The sequence below is a fragment of the Pan troglodytes genome, chromosome 19 (genome assembly GCF_028858775.2).
Source record: "Pan troglodytes isolate AG18354 chromosome 19, NHGRI_mPanTro3-v2.0_pri, whole genome shotgun sequence".
Classification (NCBI taxonomy): Eukaryota; Metazoa; Chordata; class Mammalia; order Primates; family Hominidae; genus Pan; species Pan troglodytes.
In genome coordinates, this window is record NC_072417.2 from 69452369 (window position 1) to 69478987 (window position 26619).

A 26619-nucleotide genomic window follows, 5' to 3' on the forward strand; every position below is an offset into this window, starting at 1 on the left:
AAGTAGGAGTAGACATTTTTGCCTTGTTTCTGATCTTAGATAGAAGAACTTAGTCTTTACTCATTAAGTATGATATTGGTTATAGGTTTTAAAATATTCTTTTAATCAGGTTGAAGAGGTTCCCTTACATTCCTGAAAGATTTTTTTACCATGAATAAATGTTGTATATTATTAAATCCAATTGCTTTTTATGAATCCATAGAGATAATCATATAGTTTTTCCTCCTTGTCCTCTCTTTTAATATATTAAATTACATTGACATTAATGGGTAGATAAATGTTATACTAATCTTGCCTTCTTGGAATGAACCCTGCCTAGTCGTGATGCATTATCCTTTTTATAATATACATTGCTGGATTTAATTTGCTAACGTTTTGTTGAAATTTTTTGCCTCCATGTTCACGATAGACATTGGTCCATACCTTTTTTTTTCATGTCTTGCCTTTTTCCTGGTTTTAGTATCAAGGCAGTACTAGCCTTGAAAATGAAGCCAAAGTTTTGGAAGAGTTGTATGTCGAATTGGTATCATTCCTTAAAGGTCTGGTAGGCTGTAACATTTAACGTGACATTTATTAAAGATTTTAGGATAAAGTATTAGCATACAGAAAAAGAAAATGTAAAACTAGAAATTAACATTCCCATAAAAGGTGGTCTCCTAGCTAATATCTCCTAAAGCCTGGTCCTATAGCCAAGTTGTAGAGACCAGCCCACCTTTGACCAACCGTGTGTTTCCCTCTCTTTGGAACTCGGGTCCCCTACATCTTTATTAAGGAAGAAAATGATACATCTTGTTGCTTAAAGCAAACCCCATGGGATTTAATTTCATTATTAAATATTAAGTATTATTAAATTAAAATAACATCTAACAATTGAATAAATGAATAGTGGCATATCCATACAATGGAATACTTCTCAGCAATAAAAACTGAAGGACTATTGACACGAAGAGTATAGATGGATCTCAAAATGTTTACGCTGATTTAAAGAAGGTGGATTTTAAAAGTGTGCATACTGAATATTCCATGTGTATATTCAAGAAAATGAAACATGATCTATAGTATCAGAAAGAATGTTGATACTTCCCTAGAAACTGTGGGGGCAGTGAAGGGATTTTAATCAGGGGAGGGGGGAAAAGATTACAAAAAGACGCAAAGAAACTTTTAAGGATAATGTATATGTTCATTATCTTGATTGTGACAAATGGTTTCATGAGTGAACACTTATGTCAAAGCTAATCAAATTGTACTTTTTAAAACATGCAGTTTATTTTATGTTAATTATACCTCAAAAGACCTGTTAAAGGATAATAACTAATATTTATTGAACACCTATTTTTTCAAGCACTCTGCTAAACAATGTATACGTATTTGCTCATTTAAAATTCTGATATCCCTTTTTGGACAATACATGACTATTACTATTAACATGAGGAATAATGTTAATTATGAGGAAATTGAGGTTCAGGGAAGCTAAATAAGTTGCTCAAGGTCATACAGTTAATAAGTTAAAAAGTCAAAACATAAATAAAGTTCAATCAGTCTTATATCAGAGCCATACTTTTAATACTGTGCTTAAAACCACCATAAAGAATGGAATAAAATATCCTGAATGGTATTGCCTGGGCTTTCTTCTAGGGTTTTTATGGTTTTAGGTCTAACATTTAAGTCTTTAATCCATCTTGAATTAATTTTTGTGGAAGGTGTAAGGAAGGGATCCAGTTTCAGCTTTCTACATATGGCTAGCCAGTTTTTCCAGCACCATTTATTAAATAGGGAATCGTTTCCCCATTGCTTGTTTTTGTCAGGTTTGTCAAAAATCAGATGGTCGTACATGTGTGGTGTTATTTCTGAGGTCTCTGTTCTGTTCCTTTGGTCTATTTCACTGTTTTGTACCATGCTGTTTTGGTTACTGTAGCCTTGTAGTATAGTTTGAAGTCAGGTAGCATGATGCCTCCAGCTTTGTTCTTTTTGCTTAGAATCGTCTTGGCAGGGCAGGCTCTTTTTTGGTTCCATATGAACTTTAAAGTAGTTTTTTCCAATTCTGTGAAGAAAGTCATTGGTAGCTTGGTGGGGATGGCATTGAATCTATAAATTACCTTGGGCAGTATGGCCATTTTCACGATATTGATTCTTCCTAACCATGAGCATGGACTCTTCTTCCATTTGTTTCTGTCCTCCTTTATTTCGTTGAGCAGTGATTTGTAGTTCTCCTTGAAGAGGCCCTTCACTTCCCTTGTAAGTTGGATTCCTACATATTTTATTCTCTTTGTAGCAATTGAGAATGGGAGTTCACTCATGATTTGGCTCTCTGTTTGTTATTGGTGTATAGGAATGCTTGTGATTTTTGCACATTGATTTTGTATCCCGAGACTTTGCTGAAGTTGCTTATCAGCTTAAGGAGATTTTGGGCTGAGATGATGGGGTTTTCTAAATATACAATCATGTCGTCTGCAAACAGGGACAATTTGACTTCCTCTTTTCCTAATTGAATACCCTTTATTTCTTTCTCTTGCCTGATTGCCCTGGCCAGAACTTCCAACTCTATGTTGAATAGGAGTGGTGAGAGAGGGCATCCCTGTCTTGTGCCAGTTTTCAAAGGGAGTGCTTCCAGTTTCTGCCCATTCAGTATGATATTGGCTGTGGGTTTGTCATAAATAGCTCTTATTATTTTGAGATATGTTCCACCAATACCTAGTTTATTGAGAGTTTTTAGCATGAAATGCTGTTGAATTTTGTCAAAGGCCTTTTCTGCATCTTTGAGATAATCATGTGGTTTTTGTCGTTGGTTCTGTTTATGTAATGGATTACGTTTATTGATTTTTGTATGTTGGACCAGCCTTGCATCCCAGGGATGAAGCCAACTTGATCCTGATGGATAAGCTTTTTGATGAGCTGCTGGATTCGGTTTGCCAGTATTTTATTGAGGATTTTCGCATTGATGTTCATCAGGGATATTGGTCTAAAATTCTCTTTTTTTGTTGTGTCTCTGCCAGGCTTTGGTATCAGGATGATACTGGCTTCATCATAAAATGAGTTAAGGAGGATTCCCTCTTTTTCTATTGATTGGAATAGTTTCAGAAGGAATGGTACCAGCTCCTCTTTGTACCTCTGGTAGAATTCGGCTGGGAATCCATCTGGTCCTGGACTCTTTTTGGTTGGTAGGCTATTGATTATTGCCTCAATTTCAGAGTCTGTTATTGGTCTATTCAGAGATTCAACTTCTTCCTGGTTTAGTCTTGGGAGGGTGTATGCGGCCAGGAATTTATCCATTTCTTCTAGATTTTCTAGTTTATTTGTGTAGAAGCGTTTATAGTATTCTCTGATGGTAGTTTGTATTTCTGTGGGATCGGTGGTGATATCCCCTTTATCATTTTTTATTGCATCTATTTGATTCTTCTCTCTTTTCCTCTTTATTAGTCTTGCTAGAGGTCTATCAATTTTGTACCAGTTCCTGGATTCATTGATTTTTTTGAAGGGTTTTTTGTGTCTCTATCTCCTTCAGTTCTGCTCTGATCTTAGTTATTTATTGCCTTCTGTTAGCTTTTGAATTTGTTTGCTCTTGCTTCTCTAGTTCTTTTAATTGTGATGTTAGGGTGTCGATTTTAGATCTCTCCTGCTTTCTCTTGTGGGCATTTAGTGCTATAAATTTCCCTCTACACACTGCTTTAAATGTGTCCCAGAGATTCTGGTATGTTGTGTCTTTGTTTCATTGGTTTCAAAGAACATCTTTATTTCTGCCTTCCTTTCGTTATTTACCCAGTAGTCATTCAGGAGCAGGTTGTTTTGTTCCCATGTAGTTGTGCAGTTTTGGGAAAGTTTCTTAATCCTGAGTTCTAATTTGATTGCACTGTGGTCTGAGAGACAGTTTGTTGTGATTTCTGTTCTTTTACATTTGCTGAGGAGTGCTCTACTTCCAACTATGTGGTCAATTTTGGAATAAGTGCGATGTGGTGCTGAGAAGAATGTATATTCTGTTGATTTGGGGTTGAGAGTTCTGTAGATGTCTGTTAGGTCCACTTCTTGCAGAGCTGAGTTCAAGTCCTGGATATCCTTGTTAACCTTCTGTCTCATCGATCTGTCTAATATTGACAATGGGGTATTAAAGTCTCCCATGATTATTGTGTGGGAGTCTAAGTCTCTTTGTAGGTCTCTAAGGACTTGTTTTATGAATCTGGGTGCTCAGGCAAGGACTTCATGACTAAAACACCAAAAGCAATGGCAACAAAAGCCAAAATTGACAAATGGGATCTAATTAAACTAAAGGGCTTCTGCACGGCAAAAGAAACTACCGTCAGAGTCAACAGGCAACTTACAGAATGGGAGACAATTTTTGCAATCTACTCATCTGACAAAGGGCTAATATCCAAAGAACTGAAACAAATTTACAAGAAAAAAACAACCCCATCAAAAAGTGGGCAAAGGATATGGACAGACACTTCTCAAAAGAAGACATTTATGCAGCCAACAGACACATGAAAAGATGCTCATCATCACTGGTCATCAGAGAAATGCAAATTAAAACCACAATGAGATACCATCTCACACCAGTTAGAATGGCGATCATTAAAAAATCAGGAAACAACAGATGCTGGAGAGGATGTGGAGAAATAGGAACACTTTTACACCATTGGTGGGAGTGTAAACTAGTTCAACCATTGTGGAAGACAGTGTGGGGATTCCTCAAGGATCTAGAACTAGAAATACCATTTGACCCAGCGATTCCATTACTGGGTATAGCCCAAAGAATTATAAATCATGCTATATAAAGGCACGTGCACACGTATGCTTATTGCGGCACTATTCACAATAGCAAAGACTTGGAACCAACCCAAATGTCCATCAATGATAGACTGGATTAAGAAAATGTGGCACATATACACATGGAACACTATGCAGCCATAAAAAAGTATGAGTTCATGTCCTTTGCAGAGACATGGATGAAGCTGGAAACCATCATTCTCAGCAAACTATCACAAGGACAGAAAACCAAACAGCGCATGTTCTCACTCATAGGTGGGAATTGAACAATGAGAACACTTGGACACAGGGCGGGGAACATCACACACCAGGGCCTGTAGTGGGGTGGGGAGCTGGGGGAGGGATAGCACTAGGAGAAGTACCTAATGTAAATGATGAGTTAATGGGTGCAGCAAACCAACATGGCACATGTATACCTATGTAACAAACCTGTACATTGTGCACATGTACCCTAGAAGTTAAAGTATAATTTTAAAAAAAAGAATGGAATAAAATGTAACGATAGACTTCAACCTGTGGGTTTTTCAGTGAAAATGGCTAATAAGGAACGCTCTCTTAAGAGTGATATCCCAGATTTAACACAACAGATACAGTTTCCTTGTCCAGTCTTTTTAAAGGACTCTATATTTATTTTACCTGCCGTATATTTATTTAACACTTGAGTTTTTTTTTTTTCCAGTTCAGTTTAAAGTTGCAAAGAGTACCGTTGCTATCCATTTCAAGATACTCTTATGGATGCTATAGAGATTACATGATGTATTATTCAAGATCCCAGCAAGAATCATATAGTGCATTCAAACAGAAGAACAGAGGGGAGGTTACTAATAAGAACACTTACAAAAGAATGGGCAAGTTAGTGAAAACCAGTAAGGAATGGTAAAGCCTGAAGGGACAAAAGGAGGAGCAATTTCTGTAATGCAGAGGAAATAAGTTGTATTGAAAGGGATACCCCCCAGATGAAGAGGGGTAAATATCACTACCTTACTCTCCAATTTCCAGCCAGTGCCTCCCATTGGGTGGGCAATATCAAGGCTTCTAATCCATGAACAAGGAACGTCTTTCTATTTGTTTATATTTTTCTTAATTTATTTCAATGGTGTTTTGTATTTTCTGAAAATTAGTTTTTTTACTTCTTTTGTTAAATTTATTTCTAAGTATTTTAATCTTTTGATGCTATTGTAAATTAAATTGTTTTCTTTATTTCATTTCCATTTCATTGTCATTTAAATCAGAAAGGAGAAAAAATACAAAAATAAAAGATAAGTTTATGCTCTCTTTATATTTATACTGTATTTTATATTTGTCTGTATAATTTCCTTCTCGATGCTTTCTCTTTTTTAACTTTGGTTTAAGTTCGGGGTACCAGTGCAGGTTTGTTATATAGGTAAACTTGTGTCATGGGGTTTTGTTGTACAGATTATTTCATCACCCAGGTGTTAAGCCTAGTACCCATTAGTTGTTTTTCCTGATCCTCTCCCTCTTCCTATCCTTCACCCTCTGAAAGGCCCCAGTATCTCTTGTTCCCCTCTATGTGTCCATGTGTTATCATTTAGCTCTCACTTATAAGTGACAACCTGCAATATTTGGTTTTCTATTCCTGTGTTAGTTTGCTAAGGATAATGGCCTCCAGCTCCACCCATGTCCCTGCAAAGGTCATAATCTTGTTCTTTTTATAGCTGCATAGTATTCCATGTTATATGTGTACCACATATTCCTTATTCAGTCTATCATTGATGGACATTTAGGTTGATTCCATGTCTTTGCTACTGTGAATAGTCCTTCAATGAACATATGCATGTATGTCTTTATAATACAATGGTTTATATTCCTTTGGGTATATACACAGTATTGGGATTGCTGAGTCAAATGGTATTTCTGTCTTTAGGTCTTTGAGGAATCACCACACTGTTTTCCACAATGGCTGGACTAATTTACACTCCCACCAACAGTGTATAAGTGTTCCTTTTCCTCCACAAACTTGCCAGCAACTGTTATGTTTTGACTTTTTAATAGTAGCCATTCTGACTAGTGTGTGATGGTATCTCATTGTGGTTTTGATTTGTATTTCTCTAATGATTAGTAATGATGAGCTTTTTTCATATGATTGTTGGCTGCATGTATGTCTTCTTTTGAAGAAAAAGTGTCTGTTCATGTCCTTTGCCCACTTTTTGATGGGGTTGTTTGTTTCTTGTGAATTTGTTTAAGTTCCTTGTAGATGCTGGGTATTAGACCTCGTCAGATGTATAGTTTGCAAAAAATTTCTCTTTTTCTGTAAGTTGTCTGTTTACTGTGTTGATAGTTTCTTTTGCTGTGCAGAAGCTCTTTAGTTTAATTAGATCCCACTTGTCAGTTTTTGCTTTTGTTGCAAATGCTTTTGGCATCTTCATCATGAAATCTTTGCCCATGCCTATGTCCTGAATGACACAGCCTAGGTTGTCTTCCAGGGTTTTTTTAAATAGTTTTGGGATTTACATTTAAGTCTTTAATCTATCTTGAGTTAATTTTTATATATGATGTAAGGAAGGGTTCCAGTTTCAGTCTTCTGCTTATGCCTAGCCAGTTATCCCAGCACCATTTATTGAATAGGGGATCCTTTCCCTATTGTCTTTATCAACTTTGTCGAAGATCAGATAGTTGTAGGTGTACAGTCTTATTTCTGGGTTTGCTATTCTTTTCCATTGGTCTATGTCTCTGTTCTTGTGCCAGTACCATGCTGTTTTGGTTACTGTACCCCTGTGTTATAGTTCAAAGTTGGGTAGCGTGCTGCCTCCAGCTTTGTTCTTTTTGCTTAGGATTGTCTTGACTATTCGGGCTCTTTTTTTGGTTTTATATGAATTTTAAAATAGTTTTTGCTAGTTCTGTGAAGAATGTGAATGGTAGTTTAATAGGAGTAGCATTAAATCTATAAATTGCTTTGGGCAGTATGGCCATTTTCATGATATTGATTCTTCCTATCCATGAGCATGGAATGTTTTTCCATTTGTTTGTGTCATCTCTGATTTATTTGAGCAGTGGTTTTAGTTCTCCTTGTAGAGATCTTTCACCCCCCTAGTTAGCAGAATTCCTAGGTATTTTATTCTTTTTGTGACAGTTGTGAATGGGAGTAGATTCCTGTTTTGACTGTTGGCTTGACTGTTGTTGGTATATAGGAATGCTAGTAGTTTTGGCACATTGATTTTGTGTCCTGAGACTTTGCTAAAGTTGTTTATCAGTTTAAGAAGATTTGGGGCTGAGACTGTGGGATTTTCTAGATATAAGATCATATCATCTGCAAACAGGGATAGTTTTGACTTCCTCTCTTCCTATTTGAATGCCCTTTCTTTCTTTCTGTTGCCTGATTGCCTTGTCCAGAACTTCCAGTGCTATGTTGAATAGGAGTAGTGGGAGAGGGCATCCTTGTTTTATGCCGGTTTTCAAGGGGAATGCTTCCAGCTTTTGCCCATTCAGTATGATGTTGGCTGTGGGTTTGTCATACATGTCTCTTATTATTTTGAGGTATGTTCCTTCAGTACCTAGTTTATTGAGAGTTGTTAACATGAAGAGATGTTGAATTTTATCAAAAGCCTTTTTTTCATCTATTGAGATAATCATGTGGCTTTTTTTCTTTAGTTCTGTTTATGTGATGAATCACATTTATTGATTTGCATATGTTGAACCAACTTTGCATCCCAAGGATGAAGCCTATTTCATCATGGTGGATATACTTTTTGATGTGCTGCTGGATTTAGTTTGCCAGTATTTTGTTGAGGATTTTTGCGTCAATGTTCTTCCAGGACATTGGCCTAAAGTTTTCTTTTTTATTACAGCTCTGCCAGGTTTTGGTATCAGGGTGATGCTGGCCTCATAGAATCAGTTAGGGAAAAGTCCCTCCTTTGCAATTTTTTGGAATCGTTTCAGTAGGAACGATACCAGCTTTTCTTTGTACATCTGGTAGAATTCAGCTGTGACTCCATCTGGCCCTGGGCTTTTTTTGCTTGGTAGGCTATTTATTACTGCATCAATTTCAGAACTCATTATTGGCCTCTTCAGGGATTCAGTTTCTTCTTGGTTCAGTGTTGGGAGGGTGTATGTGACCAGGAATTTATCCATTTCTTCTAGATTTTCTGGTTTATGTGCATAGAGGTGTTTATCATATTCTCTGATAGTTGTTTGTATTTCTGTGGAGTCAGTGGTAATATCCCCCTTATAATTTCTGATGTGTTTATTTGAATATTCTCTCTTTTCTTCTTTATTATTCTAGCTAATGGTTTATCTTTTTTTTTTTTTTCCAAAGAAAAAGCTCCTTGATTAATTGATCTTTTGAATGGTTTTTCATGTCTCTACCTCCTTAAGTTCAGCTCTGATTTTGGTTGTTTCTTGTCTTCTGCTAGCTTTGGGATTTGTTTGCTCTTGGTTCTCTAGTTTTTTTTGTTGTGATGTTAGGTTGTTAACTTGAGATCTAACTTCTTAATGGGGGCACTTAGTGCTGTAAATTTCCCTCTTAACACTGCCTTAGCTGTGTCCCAGAGATTCTGGTACATTGTATTTTTGTTCTCATTAGTTTCAAAGAACTTCTTGATTTCTGCCTTAATTTAATTATTTACCCAAATGCCATTCAGGAGCATATTATTCAATTTCCATGTAATTGTATGGTTTTGAGTGAATCTCTTAGTCCTGAGTTCTAATTTGATTGTAACGTGGTCCAAGAGATTGTTTGATATGATTTCAGTTCTGCATTTACTAAGGAGTGTTTTACTTCCAATTATGTGATCAATTTTAGAGTAAGTACCATGTGGTGATTAGAAAAGTGTATATTCTGTTGTTCTGGGGTGGAGAGTTCTATAGATATCTATCAGGTCCATTTGTTTCAGTGTTGAGTTCAGGTCATCTTTGTTAATTTTCTGTCTTGGTGATCTGTCTTATACTGTCAGTGGGGTGTTAGAGTCTCCCACTGTTATTGTGTGGGAGTCTAAGTCTCTTTGAAGGTCTCTAAGAACTTGCTTTATGAATCTGAGTGCTCCTGTGTTGGTTGCATATATATTAAGATATTTAAGATAGTTAGACCTTCTTGCTGAATTGAACCCTTTACCATTATGTAATGTCTTTCTTGGTTTTTGTTGTTGTTCTTTGTTGGTTTAAAGTCTGTTTTGCCAGATACTAGGATTGCAAATTCTGCTTTTTTCTGTTTTCCATTTGTTTGGTAGCTTTTCCTCATCCCTTTATTTTGAGTCTATATGTGTCATTGCTTAATTATTTATCTTTCTTCATGTGGATTTGCATTACTATCTAGTGTCCTTTCATTTCAACCTGAAGGAGTCGTGTTTGTGTTTATTGTACAGTAGGTATAATATCAAAGTTTTTGTTTATCTGGCAGTATCTTAATTTCCTCTTTATTTTTGAAGTGTAGTTTTGTTGGGTAGAGAAATTCTTGACAGTCTTTTTTGTTCATCACTTTGATTATGTTTTACCACTTCCTTTTGGCCCCTGTGATTTTTGGTGAAAATTAGCTGTTAATCTTTTTGAGGATCCTTGTAATGTGATGAGTCTTTTCTCTCTTGCTATCTTTAACTTTCTCTCTATGTCTTTGGCTTCTAATGGTTTGATTTTGATGTATCTAGATGTGGCTCTCTTTGAGTTTATTCTACTTAATGTTCATTGAGCCTGTTGATGCATAGTTAAATAGGGGCATATTTTGGCCATTATTTCTTCAAATAGCCTTTCTATACCTCTCTTCTTCTCCTGGGACTCCTATTATTTGTATATTGGTATACTTGACAGTGTTCCAAGGATCTCTGCACTCTTCACTTTTCTTCATATTTTTTCACTCCTCATACTGGATAATCTTGATTGATCTATCTTTATGTTTGCTGATTCTTTCCTCTGCCTGCTCAAATCTGCTGTTGAGTATATTTTTCATTTGTTAATGTACTTTTAAATTTTAGAATTTCTATTTAGTTCTTGATTTGCTTCATAATTTCTATCTCTTTATTATATTTTCTATTTGGCAAGACATCATTCTCAGAATTTTCTTTATTTCTTTGGGTATGGTTTAGCTCTTTGAACATATTTAAAATAGCTAATATAAAAGTCTTTGTGTAGTAAGCCAAATATTTGGGCTTCTGCAGGAATCATTTCTATTGACTGCTTTATTTCCTTGTATGGGACATAGTTTCTGTTTCTGTGCATGCCTCATACATAGTTTTCTTGAAAACTAAGCATTTTATTAATGATGTAGCAACTCTGGAAACTATATTACCCCTTCTCCCCAGTGTTCATTGTTGTTTAATGATTTTTCAGAATTAAATTTGTAAAATCTATATTTTTTTGTTATATGTGGCCACTGAAGTTGCTACTTGGTTAACTTAGGGGTGAGTTAATGATTGAACAGAGATTTCCTTAAATGCCTAGAACTGATAAGCATCCTAGTTTTTGCTGAAGAGCTCTGCATGTGTGTGTTGGGGCACACCTTCAATACTCAGCCAGGCAGCTGAAAATACCACCTTAGTCTTCACTTCCTGCTTGCAGAGCCATGAAGTCAGACAGAGATGAGATTTTAGGATCTTCTCAGGTCTTTTCTGAGCATGCTCCCTGCCCTGTAGTCTGTTAGATTCTCAGGAAAATGACAGAGCTTTTCAAAGCTCTCTGTGGACATCTAATTCTCCATCTAACATAGTTAAACTACTGTTAAACAATTACTAATCTTTGTTTTTGGAAAGAAAAAAAAACAACAGAAAAAAAGGCTATTAGCCCTTCGTGAGCTCTAAGTCAGAGCGAATAAAGATAAGCCTTGTGAGTAGGATTTTCTAGAAAACCCCCAGACAGATGAAATAATGACAGTTCTCTGGAAGTGGCATTTTAAAGGAGCTACAACCCCATTCTGCCCCCTTCCAGTGGCTGACAGGCTACTGTTTTTTTGTTTGTTTGTTTGCGTGTTTTTTAATTTTACTTTGTGTTCTGGGATACATGTGCAGAATGTGCAAGTTTGTTACATAGGTATACATGTGCCCTGGTGGTTTGCTGCACCTATCAACTCATCATCTAGGTTTTAAGCCCCGCATGTATTAGGTATTTGTCCTAATGCTCTCCCTCCCCTTGGCCACACCCACCAACAGACCCCAGTGTGTGATGCTTCTCTCCCTGTGCCCATGTGTTCTCATTGTTCAACCCCACTTATGAGTGAGAACATGCAGTGTTTGGTTATATGTTCCTGTGACAGTTTGCTGAGAATGATGGCTTACAGCTTCATCCATGTCCCTGCAAAGGACATGAGCTCATTCTGTTTTATGGCTGCGTAGTATTCCATGGTGTATATGTGCCACATTTTCTTTATCCAGCCTATCATTGATGGGCATTTGGGTTGGTTCCAAGTCTTTGCTATTGTAAACAGTGCTACTATAAACATACATGTGCATGTGTCTTTATAGTAGAATGATTTATAATCCTTTGGGTATATATCCAGTAATGGGATCACTGGGTCAAATGATATTTCTGGTTCTAGATCCTTGAGGAATCACCACACTGTCTTTCACCACAGTTGAACTAATTTACACTCCCACCAACAGTGTAAAAGCATTCCTGTTTCTCCATATCCTCTCCAGCATCTGTTGTTTCAGGACTCTCTAATAATTGTCATCCTAAATGGCATGAGATGGTATGTCATTGTGGTTTTGATTTGCATTTCTCTAATGACCAGTGATGATAATCTTTTTTTCATATGTTTCTTGGCCACATAAATGTCTTCTTTTGAGAAGTGTCTGTTCATATCTTTGCCTACTTCTTGATGGGGTTGTTTTTTTCTTGTAAATTTATTTAAGTTCCTTGTAGATTCTGGATATTAGACCTTTGTCAGAGGGGCAGATTGCAAAAGTTTTCTCCCAATCTCTAGGTTGCCTCTTCACTCTGATGATAGTTTCTTTTGCTGTGCGGAAGCTCTTTAGTTTGATTAGCTCCCATTTGTCAATTTTGGCTTTTTTTGCAATTGCTTTTCATGTTTTAGTCATGAAGTCTCTGCCCATGCCTATGTCCTGAATGGTATTGCCTAGGTTTTCTTCTAGGGTTTTTATGGTTTTGGGTTTCACATTTAAGTTTTTAATCCATCTTGAGTTAATTTTTGTATAAGATGTGATGAAGGGGTTCAGTTTCTGTTTTCTGCATATGGCTAGCCAGTTTTCCCAGCACTATTTATTAAATAGGGAATCCTTTCCCCATTGCTTGTTTTTGTCAGGTTTGTTGAAGATCAGATGGTTGTAAATGTGTGGTGTTACTTCTGAGGTCTCTGTTCTGTTCCATTGGTCTATATCTCTGTTTTGGTACCAGTACCATGCTGTTTTGGTTACTATAGCCTTGTAGTATAGTTTGAAGTCAGACAGCATGATGCCGCCAGCTTTGTTCTTTTTACTTAGGATTGTCTTGGCTATACGGGCTCTTTTTTGGTTCTAGATGAAATTTAAATTATTTTTTTCTAATTCTGCCAAGAAAGTCAATGGTAACTTGATGGGACAGGCCACTGCTTTTACCATGAATGTAAACTGTTGGTTTCCAAGACTGCCACAGAGCTGGAGAAGATGGGAATAAGGCAAGTTAAAATGCCACAAAGCTTGCTGTTCTTACTAAATTTAGCCATTTTTCTTGAATAAAGACATCCTGGATTGCTGCAAGCCTTTGGTTAATTTCCCAGATCCTGAAAAAGTTAATTTTAGCCATTTTTGCTATGGTTCTCTTTGCTGTTATGGAGAAAGGGACTTTTGGAAGTCCTTTCTCTGCCATTCCCATTGACGTACTATTTTTTTTTTTAATTTTGAATCTTTATGTGAAATTTTTTTTAGGTGTACCATTTGTAAATGGCTTTTTAGGAATTCTGCTTGGAGAGTCTTTGTCTTTTATTAGGAAAAGTAAACTTTTGAATATATTGTGCACACAGATATATTCAACCTATAGTTTTGGTTCTGGAATTTGGCAGGCCCAAATGAAATTCTGATACTGTTACCTACAATCTCTGTGACTTTGGGCACCTTATTTAAATTCCCTGAGTTTATTTTATCATTTATGAAAAGACAATATTAGGACATTAACCTTATGACTTCATTTTACATTTTCTATTTATTATGTTTTTTTATTTTTTTATTTTTAAATTATTTTAGATTAATCTTTATTCCACCCTTCCCTCTAATAGTTTGAAGTTTCCACTTCCTATATCTGTTTTAGTATATGTTACTATAAACAAACACACAGAAGTCTCTACTTGAGTACATAAAATTAGTTTCAAGACATTATTTAAGACAAGCAATAAAACTATTTAAATTGTTATGATATACTTTGGTGTCTCTATTTTGAGAAAAAGACTTAAGGTGATAATTTCTACTATTTATTGAGTGGATACTATGCACAAAACAGAATAGGTACCTTTCATTTGTTGATTAATCTTCACAATTCTAGAAAAAAAGAGTTTTGATAAGTGTCTTTTGATAAATGATGAAATGAATTCATAGAATTGAAATAAGATTCCCAAAGTCACACAGATTATAGGTAACAATATCAAGATTCCAATTGGGTCTGCCAAATTCCAAAACTAAAGCTACACTGATTCTCAAATGCTTGTCTCTTTCCATAAGGGTAAAAATTTAAGAGCACAATTAGTTGGGCGGGTCATGCATATTTGTAATAACAAATAACAGAAAGTTGTCTTTCTTACCATCTTATCTGACAAAATTTTAAATATAGAGGAGAAAAAGAAAACATAATGATAGATGAAAGCTAGAAGAGTGGAAACAGCTACAGAATAGCCTGGAAGGAAGGGACAGCTGGGGGAGGATGAGAAGGAAGTCAGAGAGACAGAGAAAGTCAACCTATGTTGACTGAAGGGAACAGATGGGAGATGAGCAAAGACAAAAGGGGCCATGTGGGTAGGTGTCATCAGTTAGAGGGCAAGTAGCTGGAATTTGATCAATAGACAAGAATTTATTTACTGGACTTCTGGGCATTGTGGGAGATACAAAAGAATGTAGAGTTATTTTGGGAACAATAATGATGTAGAGAAAACAGATGGCTTGAACTGGGGCATTAATGCTGAAGGAAAAAGCTAGAGACAGAAGGCAGAAAGAAAGAGGTTAAGGCAATCCCCATGTGAGCCAGCTTGCATATGAATCTGGAATTTTTATGGGAATGGAAAAAAATAAGTTAGAGAAAACCTCCTATTTGCTATTGAATCAAAGGTAAAGGATTTGTAGATGGAAGAAAAAAGATTCCAAATAACCTCCCTTTCCATTTCTACTTTTGAGAATGTTATTAAAGATTTATAAAAACATACACATACATACACATTACAGACAATGCTTGGCATCATCCTTCCAAATGTAAATATGTCCATTTAGCTAAAACTGGGTAGGGCCTCCTGGACATTACTAAGATTGACTAAGTAGGACCACCTTAAAAGGATCTAGGAAGTCTTTTTGTCTTGAAGAAAGTTGCAGACAAAACTTAAAAGGTGCCTCAGCAAAAGAAACTAGCATCAGAGGGAACAGACAACCTACAGAATGGGCAAAATATTTGCAAACCATGCATTTGAAAAGGTCTGATATCCAGCATCTACAAGGAACTTGAAGAAATTTATAAGAAAAAACAACAACCCCATTAAAAAGTGGGCAAAAGACATGAACAGACACTTCTCAAAAGATATACATGTGGCCAATAAACATGCAAAAAAGCTCAACATCACTGATCATTAGATAAAATCCACAATGAGTTACCATCTCACACCAGTCAGAATGCCTATTACTAAAAAGTCAAAAAACAACAGATTCTGGCCAGATTGTGGAGAAAACAAAACACTTTTACAGTATTGGTGGGAGTGTAAATTAGTTCAATGATTGTGGAAGACAGTATGGTGATTCCTCAAATACCTAGAGGCAGAAATACAATCCCAATACTGGGCATACACCCAAAGGAATATAAACCATTCTATTATAAAGATACATGTATGCATATATTCACTGCAGCACTATTCACAACAGCAAAGACACAGAATCAACCTAAATGCCCATCAATGATAGACTGAATAAAGAACATATGGTATATATACACCACGGAATACTATGTAGCCATAAAAAGAAATGAGATCATGTTCTTTGTAGGGACATGGATGAAGCTGGAAGCCATTAGCCTCAGCAAACTAATGCAGGAACAGAAAATCAAATATTACACATTCTCACTTATAAGTAGGAGCTGGATGATGAGAACACATGGACACATGGCGAGGAACAACACATACTGGGTCCTGTCAGTGGGTGCGGGCTGGGAAGAGGGAGAGCATCAGGAAGAATAGCTAATGGATGCTGGGCTTAATACCTAGGTAAACGGATAATCTGTGCAGCAAACCACCATAGCACACATTTACCTATGTAACAAACCTACACATCCTGCACATGTAGCCATGAACTTAAAAGCTGGAAATCAAAAAAAAAAAAAAAAAAGCCTGAGGACATTTAACAATATAATGAAGATGAATCTCCATTTCTTAAAGTCAAAGCGAATCAACGTTAGTTTGTGCTAGCAGACATGGAACCCAGTTCAAAGGCATGAGGATGAAATTAACTTCTGGGCAGTGCTCTAGTATATTAAATATAATAGACTCTTATATGTGCACTCATTTATTCTAAATTATCTATTGAAAGCCTACAACAACAAAAATATTAGCTACTATGAGTCTTCCTAGATACTAGGCTCCTAAATATTTAACGTGATGGGAATCCCAACTACACTGATTTGATCTTTATAAATTATATAAATGTACTAAATTATCACATATACCCCAAAATGTGTATATTTATTATATACCAGTTTTAAAAATTAAATTTAAAACATTTGAGGGGAAGTGGTGAGAAGGCAGTGACATGCTCCAGAGAACGCTGGGCCCAGTGCATCAGAGGCTCTACCAGGGAGACACTTTGCACATAATTACCTTGGCTAGTTATTTCTCTCATTCCTTTGTTCATCCAATACATATACACATGCCAGGCAGCCAGAGGCTTGATAGCATCAAAATTTCAAGAGCAATACCCACAGTTATTGTGGATGGCTTTTGAATGGCATGGCTGATCTGGAAACTGACTTCAGTTGTGACATTGGTGAGGACCTCGTTAGAGATTTCTGAAACAATGGTCAAGTACTAATTGAAGAATGCCAGTAGTGAGTGCCTTGGTGCACCCCAGCCAGGGTATCTGGGGTGAGCAGGGATGGACCTATGGGTACAAATTTCCCAAATTTATGCATACTGGGATAGTTCACCAAGCCTCAGATGGACAGAGGACAGATGCAAGTTAACTGCTACCTCAAGAGATTGGGGCTATGCAGAAGGTAACTTGTGTCTGTCCATCTGAGACAAAGCCTCACTTTCTTATATACCCAACAGAAGCCAACATCTGGGTGAATATAAGTAGAAAATTCCCAATTATATATACCCAAGAGGAATTGAACAGACCCCCTAGGTTACAGAGAGACACTTCCTCACTTGGGATAGAGAAGTAAAGACTTGAGTCGAGGTTCAATCATATATATGTCTGTATGTGAATTAATATGTTTATATAGTAAATGGAGGTTGTCATTTCATTCCTGCCACCAATTAGCTCTGTGGCCATGAGTAAGCTGCTTCCTTTCCCTGGGTTTCAGCTTTCTCATTTAAAACATAAAAAAAGCTGGGTCCGATAATCTCTAAGGTCCCTACCAGCTACAATATTGTATTTGGATTCCAGATACTGACTGGAGATGATAAAATTATATGTCAACTTATAATTTGTGGTGTAAAAGATATAACATCGGACTTTCCTCTTCTTAGGAATTGTGGTGTGAAAATGACGCAACAAATGCAAAATTTACATCTCTGTCAGTCAAAAAAACATAGCGCTCCCTCATCTCCCAACGCAGCCAAACGCCTGTACAGGAACCTCTCTGAGAAACTGAAGGGGAGCCACTCTTCCTTCGATGAGGCCTATTTTAGGACAAGAACTGATCGGCTGAGTCTCAGGAAGACCTCGGTGGTAACAAAACTGTTTTTATTCTTGTGTCAGTTTGATTTATTCAGTTATGTTTGGGTTTAAGGATATTCTAAGATGATTCACGTTTACTTCAGAAGTTGATGCTTACAATTTTATAAATGCTGGAATAGATTCAGGTAGGGTAGTAACTGTACATATTTATGTTGTTAGACAAAGTCTGAGTGATTGTGAGCTGTTTCTCTTTCTTTTTGTTTCTTTTTCTTCTCCCTTAATTTTTATTTCACCACTACACCAAAAAATAAATAAACCTCAATAAAAAAGCAGCTTGACAACTATGAAGTCTCAGGTTAAATGGGCTTTCTGAGAGTTCCAGTGTTCATTCAAATAATAATATTATTACTTATTTCTGATGTATACCACACATTCTTTCCAAAGGCATTCAAAATAGAATCCAAAGAATGCACATGTATTATATGATAGACAAAGAGAGAGGAGGAAGGAAGGAAAGTAAAGGAAAAATGTAAAAAAAAAAAACAACTAGGAAAAGAAAATATTGGGTATAAGAATAAAAATAGATATATCAAAAACTCTAGGCAAATATAGTACCTGTACCTGAAATTTATCATTACATTCATCTCTGACTTCCCAGAAAGTCAAAGCAGAAAAAGAAACACAATTGGTTATAGCATCCCATCTGTTGATAACTAAAAATGTCTCAGTCCATCAGGAGGAATGAATATTCACCTGTTGCTCAGTCCTCTGGACCTTGTAGATGTCATAGTGAGTTATGTAATAGAGAATGGCGTAAATAGTGGAACTCATGATGTTACAGGTATTCTCATATAATAGTTTCTCAGAATAGCCCTCAGTAAAAGCTGAGAGCATAATGTTAACATGCTCAGCAAGGGGATTTTTGCAGGGAGTAATGGCACCATTTGTTTGCTCTTAAAACAGAAATGAGTCCTAGCCTTTCCAGATAGAAGCATGCCAAAGTTTGCCAACAAAAGCTTGGAGGAGGAAATGACTTAAGAGTGAGAGTAAATATGGCACATGAGAAATTAGGAATACTAAGAGCCAAAAACAAATACACGACTGTGGACAGGGTGGCACTTTAACTTTGAACTCGTTTGTTTTCTAATATGTTTTCTCATTTCAAACTCATCTTTTGGGAGGACTTGGCTGTGGTTAAATTGAGGCCTAAGCATCAGAGGCTCTTCAGTTTAGCAGATTGTGGATAAAACACTTTACCATTCAGCAGATTGTCTTGTAGCAAAGAAAACTGCATACCAAAATAGCTTTATTCCCTGGGTCCCCATTGTCAAAACAAGCATTTGCATAATAGCTTTGTATTTTCCTCAAATTTCCATTTTGTGTTATGTACTCAGCTAAAGCTGACCTGCAGCCTTTGATAGGGAGAATTGATTTTTAATGAGACTAAAAATAAAACGTGACCACCTGAACATTTGGTCACTGGAGATCTTCCACATGTTAATCAGGTGACCCCTATGCAGGTTAAAACCAGTGGTATTTCAACTCTTTTAAAGACCAAGCAACTCTTGGTGAAGATACCAGATAGATGTGTAAATAATACATGTGTTGGTCTTCTCCCATGTGCTAAGAAATATGTACCTAAAAGAATTCCGGAGTTCTTCTCTTTTATTTACTATTAATCCTTGGAAAGAACTTTTCAAAGGAACCATATTTTCTTAAGCTATTTTTTTCTACAAGTGAAGTGTATTCTATAAATATTCAACTCTGGTCCCATGAGGCCCAAAACCAATTTGCCATCCAGCCATTGAAACCCTCCCTGAACACTACCACTTGGACTCCTCATCTCAGGGCTCAGAAACTGTCAACCCACAGGAGCTAGTAGATATTTGGAAATAAGGAAGTAACATGTAACATGTATATTTTAGGAAGATTATTCTTGTATCAGTATAGAGTGAGAGCTGGGGGAGACCAAGAATAGCAGCAGACAGGTCATTGCCATGGTCCAGACATGAGATGACAATGTAGAGGCTGGGGATGGAGAGGGAGGGGTGAGTTTGAGGAAAAACAGAGAAAGTGTACTCTCAATTCCAAGCTAGCCATAACTGCTACCTGTGCTAACATTACCTATGCCAGCATTTCTCAAACTGTGTTCTGTAGAACACTATTCCAGGAGTAGTCAAAGCAAATGCAATAAAATACATGTTAAAATTATTAAAGACCCTGAGGAAGCCTACAGGGAAGTAATGGGGTACACTTGGTTTAATCTAATGTTTATCAAATTGATTTGACCACATGCTATTTTCTTCATAGAACATCTCTTAATTACTTTTTTTTTTTTTTGAGAGCGTCTCTCTCCGTTGTGCAGGCTGGAGTTCAGTGGCGCAATCTCGGCTGACTGCAACCTCTGCCCCCTGGGCAGGAGGTGATCCTCCTGCCTCAGCCTCCAGAGTAGCTGGGATTACAGGCACCCAACACCACACTCGGCTAATTTTTATATTTTTTGTAGAGATGGGGTTTCACTATGTTGGCTAGGCTGGTTTCAAACTCCTCGCCTCAAGTGATCTGCCCACCTCGGCCTCCCAAAATTCTGGGGTTACAGGCGTGAGCCACCATGCCCAGCCAAATGAACTGTTAGAGTATTTTTCAGAAGACTGGTTTGAGAAAAGCTGAGGTTTGCTCTTATCTACAGCCCAGCCAGGCTATCCTGTATTCTCTCAGTGCACTTATTCAATGTCCATTAGAAATGACGGAGGGGAAGCCTAACAGAGTGTTTACTTTGGAGACCTTGGGATAAATTGTAGTTATTCCACTTATAAGTGGACATGCAGTCCCTGAAACAGTCTTTAAACTTCAAAAGAGCTAAGCTACAAAGACACACTGGTTTAAGAAATTGTGCTGATCTACTTTTGCTCCTCTCTAGAATTTCCAGGGCAATGAAGCCATGTTTGAGGCAGTCGAACAGCAGGACATGGATGCTGTGCAGATCCTCCTGTATCAGTACACACCAGAAGAACTCGACCTCAACACACCTAACAGCGAGGGCTTGACACCCCTGGATATTGCCATCATGACCAACAATGTGCCCATTGCAAGGATTCTTCTGAGGACAGGGGCCCGAGAAAGTCCACACTGTAAGTAACCTGAGAATAAACACATGTACTATTAAAGCCAGATTCCAGCCTTATGCCACCAAAATAGCCATTGCTGACTTTCAGAGCAGGAATGGTTGACTAAGCATAGACTCTGATAGGCTTTGGATGTTTTCATGGGCTTTCATGCAAATAGTGACAGCATTTATTGGTCTAAGCATCAAGTTCCTTTCTAAATAGAATATGCTGAATGGCATTAAAAAGGAACCCCCAAAGAACTTCTAAGAATTTTATTGCAAGCTTTAAAATATGTGAGATACTCCAAGTGAGGATATAGAATAGGAGATATATATAGAAGAATGAGCATTTGCGTGTTTCTGTTTTGTATCCACAGTCAATGCGGTGGCTTCATTCATTCATTCATTCATTCAATAAACACTGAGTGTGGGACACTGTTCTAGGTGCTAGGAATGTAACAGTGAACAAGAGAAAAGTCCCTATTCTCATAGAAATTACATGCTTGTTGGGAATACTTCCAATAAGCAAGTAAATAGATAAAATACAAACTCAAAATAGTGATAAACGCTGTGAAGAAAATAAAATGGATGAGTGGCTATAGATTGATAGGGAAGGGACTATTTTAAATAAGGTTGATACCCATTGACCAATCTCTCACAATCCCCACCCCTCAGTCTTCGGTAAACACTGTAATTTCTGCTTCTATGATATCAACTTTTTTAAAAAATTCCACATGTAAGTGAGATCACGCCATGTTTATCTTTCTTTGGTTGGCTTATACAACATTTTCTTTATCTATTCATCTATTGACAGACACTTAAGTTGATTCCACACCTTAGCTATTGTGAATAGTGCCATAATAAACATGGGGAAGCATATATTTCTTCAACATACTGATTTTATTTCCCTTGGATATATACCCAGTAGTGGGATTGCTGCATCATATGGTAGTTCTATTTTTAATTTTGACAATTAGGTAGGAGGAATGTCTGGTGTTTACTGCACAGTAGGGTGATGTTGGAATGGTTAACAGTTAGGTATTGTATATTACAAAGTAGCTAGAAGAGAGGCTTTTGAATGTTCTCACCACAAAGAAATGATAAATGCATGAGGTGATGGATACACTAAATACCCTAATTTAATGATTATACAACATATATGTATATGAAAACATCCAGTTGTACCCATAAATATGGGCAGTTACAATATGTCAATTAAAAAATGAATACATAAATAGGGTTGGGCAAGAAAACCTCTCTGATGTGGTGATATTTGAGTTGAATTCTAGATGATATGAAGGAATGAACTATGAGAAGATGTGGGGGTCAAATTCTCGGCAGAGTGAATGGCAAATAGAAAGATGCTGAGGCAGGCAAGAATAAGACTGACATACTGGAAGAACAAAAAAGTCAGTGGGTCCAAAGCAAAGTAGCAAGAGGGAGAATGATGATTGAGAGAGAAGTCACAGGGACCAGATTATGCAGGACCCTGAGACCATGGTCAGTGTTCAACTTTAATTGTGGAGTATGATGGGAAGGCAGTGGAGCAATTTAGGAAGGTAAATGACATATTCTGATTTACATTAGAAGATCACCACAGTGCTCTATGGAAAAGAGACAGTGGTGAGGTAATTGTGAAATTGAGAAGAGCAGTTACAAGGTCATTTTAGTGGTGCAGGAGACAGACTGGATGCTTGGACTAACATCACAGTGATGTTGAGTAGTGTCAGAATTCTGGATATATTTTTAACAGCTTTATTGAGATACAATTCACATACCATAAAATTTACCCTTTTAAAGTATACAATTCAGTAGTTTTTAGCATATGCACAGAGTTGTGCAGCCATCACCACCATCAATTTTAGAGCTTCATTGCCCTGAAAAGAAACATCATACCATCTGACTATTATCACTCCCCAATCTCCCCAACTCTTCTCAGCTCTTGACAACCATGAACCTACCTTCTGTTTCTATAGATTTGCCTGTTCTAGACATTTCATGTAACAGAATTATATAATATATGGTCTTCTGTGACTGGCTTCTTTCTGGATGTGTTTTGAAGTAGAGTTGATAGTACTTGGGGAAGAAAGTTGCACTGGGGCTAATGGCAGACCCCACCCAGGAGTGGGTGGGATAATATCATGCAGCACTCACCCTGTGTCAGGCACTTTTCTGAGCACTTTCCATGTATTGACTCCTTTAATCCTCACAGCAACATTATGAAGTAGGCACTCACATTCCCCTTAGTGAAAACTCTCTGACCCATTGACCACAATGGCTGTGAGCCACTGTTTTTATGTTTCCTAAAAGAAAAAAGTAAACTCATCAAACTGTTAGTTTCACTAATACTGATTCACTTACTTCCAAGTGGTGAGACCCAGAAGGCTGAAAGAGAAGCAAGCAAATATATAATTAGAGGTCACATCTCTGCTCCTAAATTTCGTAAATCGCCACCACCCAAAGACTAGGTACAGAAGCAGATCCTTGTATCAGAAAATTTCTTACTATAAAAATGCTAAGCTCACCATATCCATGTCAGAGACAGTGAAGATTTGGATTCAGTAGGATTTGAGCTCTTCAAAAGAGCTCTATAGTCAAAGTGCTGCCCCTTTTTAGTGGAACTGGAGGATTTGGAAGGATGATTAATGAGGATGGAAGAAATTGAAATGGCATCTTTGCTGCCTTCCGGTTTATTCTGCAACAACGTCTGTCCCAAAGATCCAGTGACAGAAGGGTGGAGAGAGAATCAGCGGGTCTGAACGTGGAGAATGCAGACTGAGCCCCATTCTACAGGAACAAGGAGACCATTCATCCAGATGTTGCCATGGCCATCCTGCACTGGGCTGGATGAAACATTAGTCCTACTCACTTACCTGCGACACTACAAAAAACTCTGCATTTTCTGTGAAAACAGTAAGACTCCCTACCTCCCAAAGCCCCCTGTGCATAATTAAACCTCTGTAAAAGAACTCAAGTACTAAATATCTAGTTAAACCAAAAGCACATTTGTTCAAGAGATCCCTGGTTTTCCTCCTCATTCTCTCTGGGATGATAGCCATGTTACCATCACAAAGTTGTAAAGGACAAATGGTGGGAGATAAACCCAGGTTTCAGCCTCCAGGAAACATGACACCTAAGTCACCTTAGCTACCTAAAAAGGCAAAGAGATACGACCACTTATAGACTTACATGTGTAAAAATGGCAATGCAATATTGGTTGTGTACCTATGAAGTCTCCACATACAACGTCTCTGGTTTTCACACTAACCCTACAGGATAAAGTTATTAACTCCATTTTAGGAGGAGGAACTTGTGATTCTGAGAAGTTAACTGACTGGCCCAAGGTCACACATCCAGGAAATGAATAAGGATGCCAGGGACTCAGGCCCAGATCTGTAGGATGCCAACACCTGGAATCTTTCCACACAAACTCACTGCCTTTCCACATAACCAATATGGAGGGCTGTGGCCTCTGGGCCCCTGCATCTCTCCCTTTCTACTGTTTGCTAAAGTCATATGATGTATTTCTTTGTTCTGTTCTACGCACTAAGGTGTCAGTCCTATTGGAGAGAGGCAGGATAGAAAAACATAGTGTTTTCAGGCATTTTTAATTCACTTTATATATCAAGTACAAAAGAAGCAGAATGCTTCTGTATGTGAGTTTGAGCAGGCCCAAGAGGAAAACCAGTCTGCCAGCCAGAACCAGATAAGCAAACACCTGCCATAAACTGTTCCCCAGAAGCTAAAGAGGCAGGATAAGAGAGGAAAATTAACGATGAGGTCTGAAGTTCTTAGAGTGTTTTACACCTACAAAAATGGTTTTGTCTACATCATCTCCCTTGATCCTCACAACTGGCTTGTGAGGGAGACGTTGTTTTCTTCATCTTTATCAATAAAGAAATTGGAATTTTAAAGGTCAAATAGTTATCCCAACACAACAAAGTTAATAGGTGGTGCAGTCAGGATTTGAACCCAGATCTGTATTAATTGCCTTGGTGTTTGTGAGAAAGCTTTGGCATGCTCACTGTTACACATTAGATGCTCAATTCCTCCCTATTTTGGCTCTCCATCTGCTCTTCTTCTAATGACAGTTACATATTTCAAAGCAGAGTGCAGACTCCAGGGTTTCTAACAAGGTTAATTTTCTTTCCTCTCTTTCTCTGTGTATTCTCTTCTGAAAACTAGCTCAGTATTCTTTTCACCATGCCAACCAAGTATCCTCACACAATTCAGAAGAACATCCTCTGTAGTTTTCTCCATTTCTTAACAGGAATCACCGTGACACACAGGGTTTAGGGACTTAACTCCCAAACCATTGGTCAGGCCTGTCTTCTATCTTGAACCCCTCGATGCCAGAGCCACATGGATGTGTTCTTTATAGGCATAGCTTGAAACTCAACCATCTATGTTTCCTTACTCATAGAAAAATCCCAGAAGCGGCCATCTAAACTTGCACACTGCTCTCAAGTTAAATATATACAGAACCCCAGCCTACTCATTAGATGAATCTAATATCTTTATTCAATGACTCTTTTCTGTTCCTCCTACCTTTTTGCAAACAGCACAAAATAATATTCTTTCCTTGCAGAAAAACAATCAGCCGTTATTGAAGTAGAGTCCCAAGTACTTTCTTGCAGACTGATGTGCTGAGCTTAGGAAAACAACCACTGAATCTGAAAGGACTGCAACTAGGAAAGCCAATGTATAGAGGCACCACAGGACACCCATGGGTATGCCATGGACTGCTTCATACACTTAGGATCACAGTCACTATGACTCATGTTCAATTGAACAACTGCTATCAAAGAAAGACTTGTTGTCTCTGTATATAAAAGCCCCCAGTCATAAACCCCTCCCTTTTTCTGACTAACTTGTATTCTGCCCCCACCCTCAAACCAACAGCCTCCAGGAGGAGTTTGCTGAATCATCGATGGGAGTCTTGCCTTTCTGAGATGGCCATTAAGACCCCATAGATAGTAATCATAAAGAAACCAGCTCTTTTGCCTATTGTGTACAAATCTGGTCACTCACAGAGATTTTATTTCATTCTTTGACTCCAGTACCTAGTACATAGTAGATGCTCAGAAAATTACAGTTGAAATTTTAGCCTTTGTGACAGCCTTGTCTTATGCTACTGGGAGTCACAGATGTCAAGTCTTAGTGTGCACATATACAGTCATTATGTGTATCATCGACACAGACACACACACATGCATACACAGAATGTAGGGAAAAAAACCTTCAAGTCTTCTAGTAACTTAAACTTTGGGGCACCTTTTGTTGTTAATAATGCTGTTATTGTTTTCCAGACATTGTTACAGAATTTGGTTGTAGATGTAGCCTAGTTGTTTTTATTTTTACACTATTTAATTATACAGACCAGTAAGAATGGTGGAATACCTCTTCGTTTCAGTCTTTCTGCCCTTTCCCTTAGCTACATTCTCCTTCTCTCTAGTCCCTCTCCTCTCCCTCTGCATTTCTTGGTGAATGCCTCCCTCTCACTTTCTCTCAGATGCTGCCTGTGGAACTAGAAAGTGTCACTCAGAATTTGTTATGTCCAGTTACTTCATAAAATGCAATTACAGAATTGCTGTCATTTGAGTATGGTGCAGACACCAGTGTTACAATTTTGGCAGTCTTGTCAGGATGCACCACTCATTTCTGCAGTAGTAAGGGGTTCGTGTTTGTGCTGGGACTGGTCAGGGCATGTCTAAGAGGTGTGACTATAAACTAATGAGGCTGGTTTTATGTAAACAAACACACTAGAAAGTCTACAATCCAAGCGAATGTTATCCT

General features: G+C 37.5%; 1 protein-coding gene across 3 annotated transcripts in view; it reads left to right on the top strand.

Annotated features, from left to right (window-relative positions):
• ANKFN1 (ankyrin repeat and fibronectin type III domain containing 1) overlaps nucleotides 1–26619 on the top strand; it is a 354346-nt gene that overhangs the window by 176079 nt on the left and 151648 nt on the right. For all 3 annotated transcript variants that reach the window (XM_016932606.4, XM_054671260.2, XM_063799882.1), the window contains 2 exons: nucleotides 17567–17768; nucleotides 20638–20848. In XM_016932606.4, the coding sequence (XP_016788095.2) occupies nucleotides 17567–17768; nucleotides 20638–20848 (413 nt within the window). The remainder of the gene's footprint in view (nucleotides 1–17566; nucleotides 17769–20637; nucleotides 20849–26619) is intronic.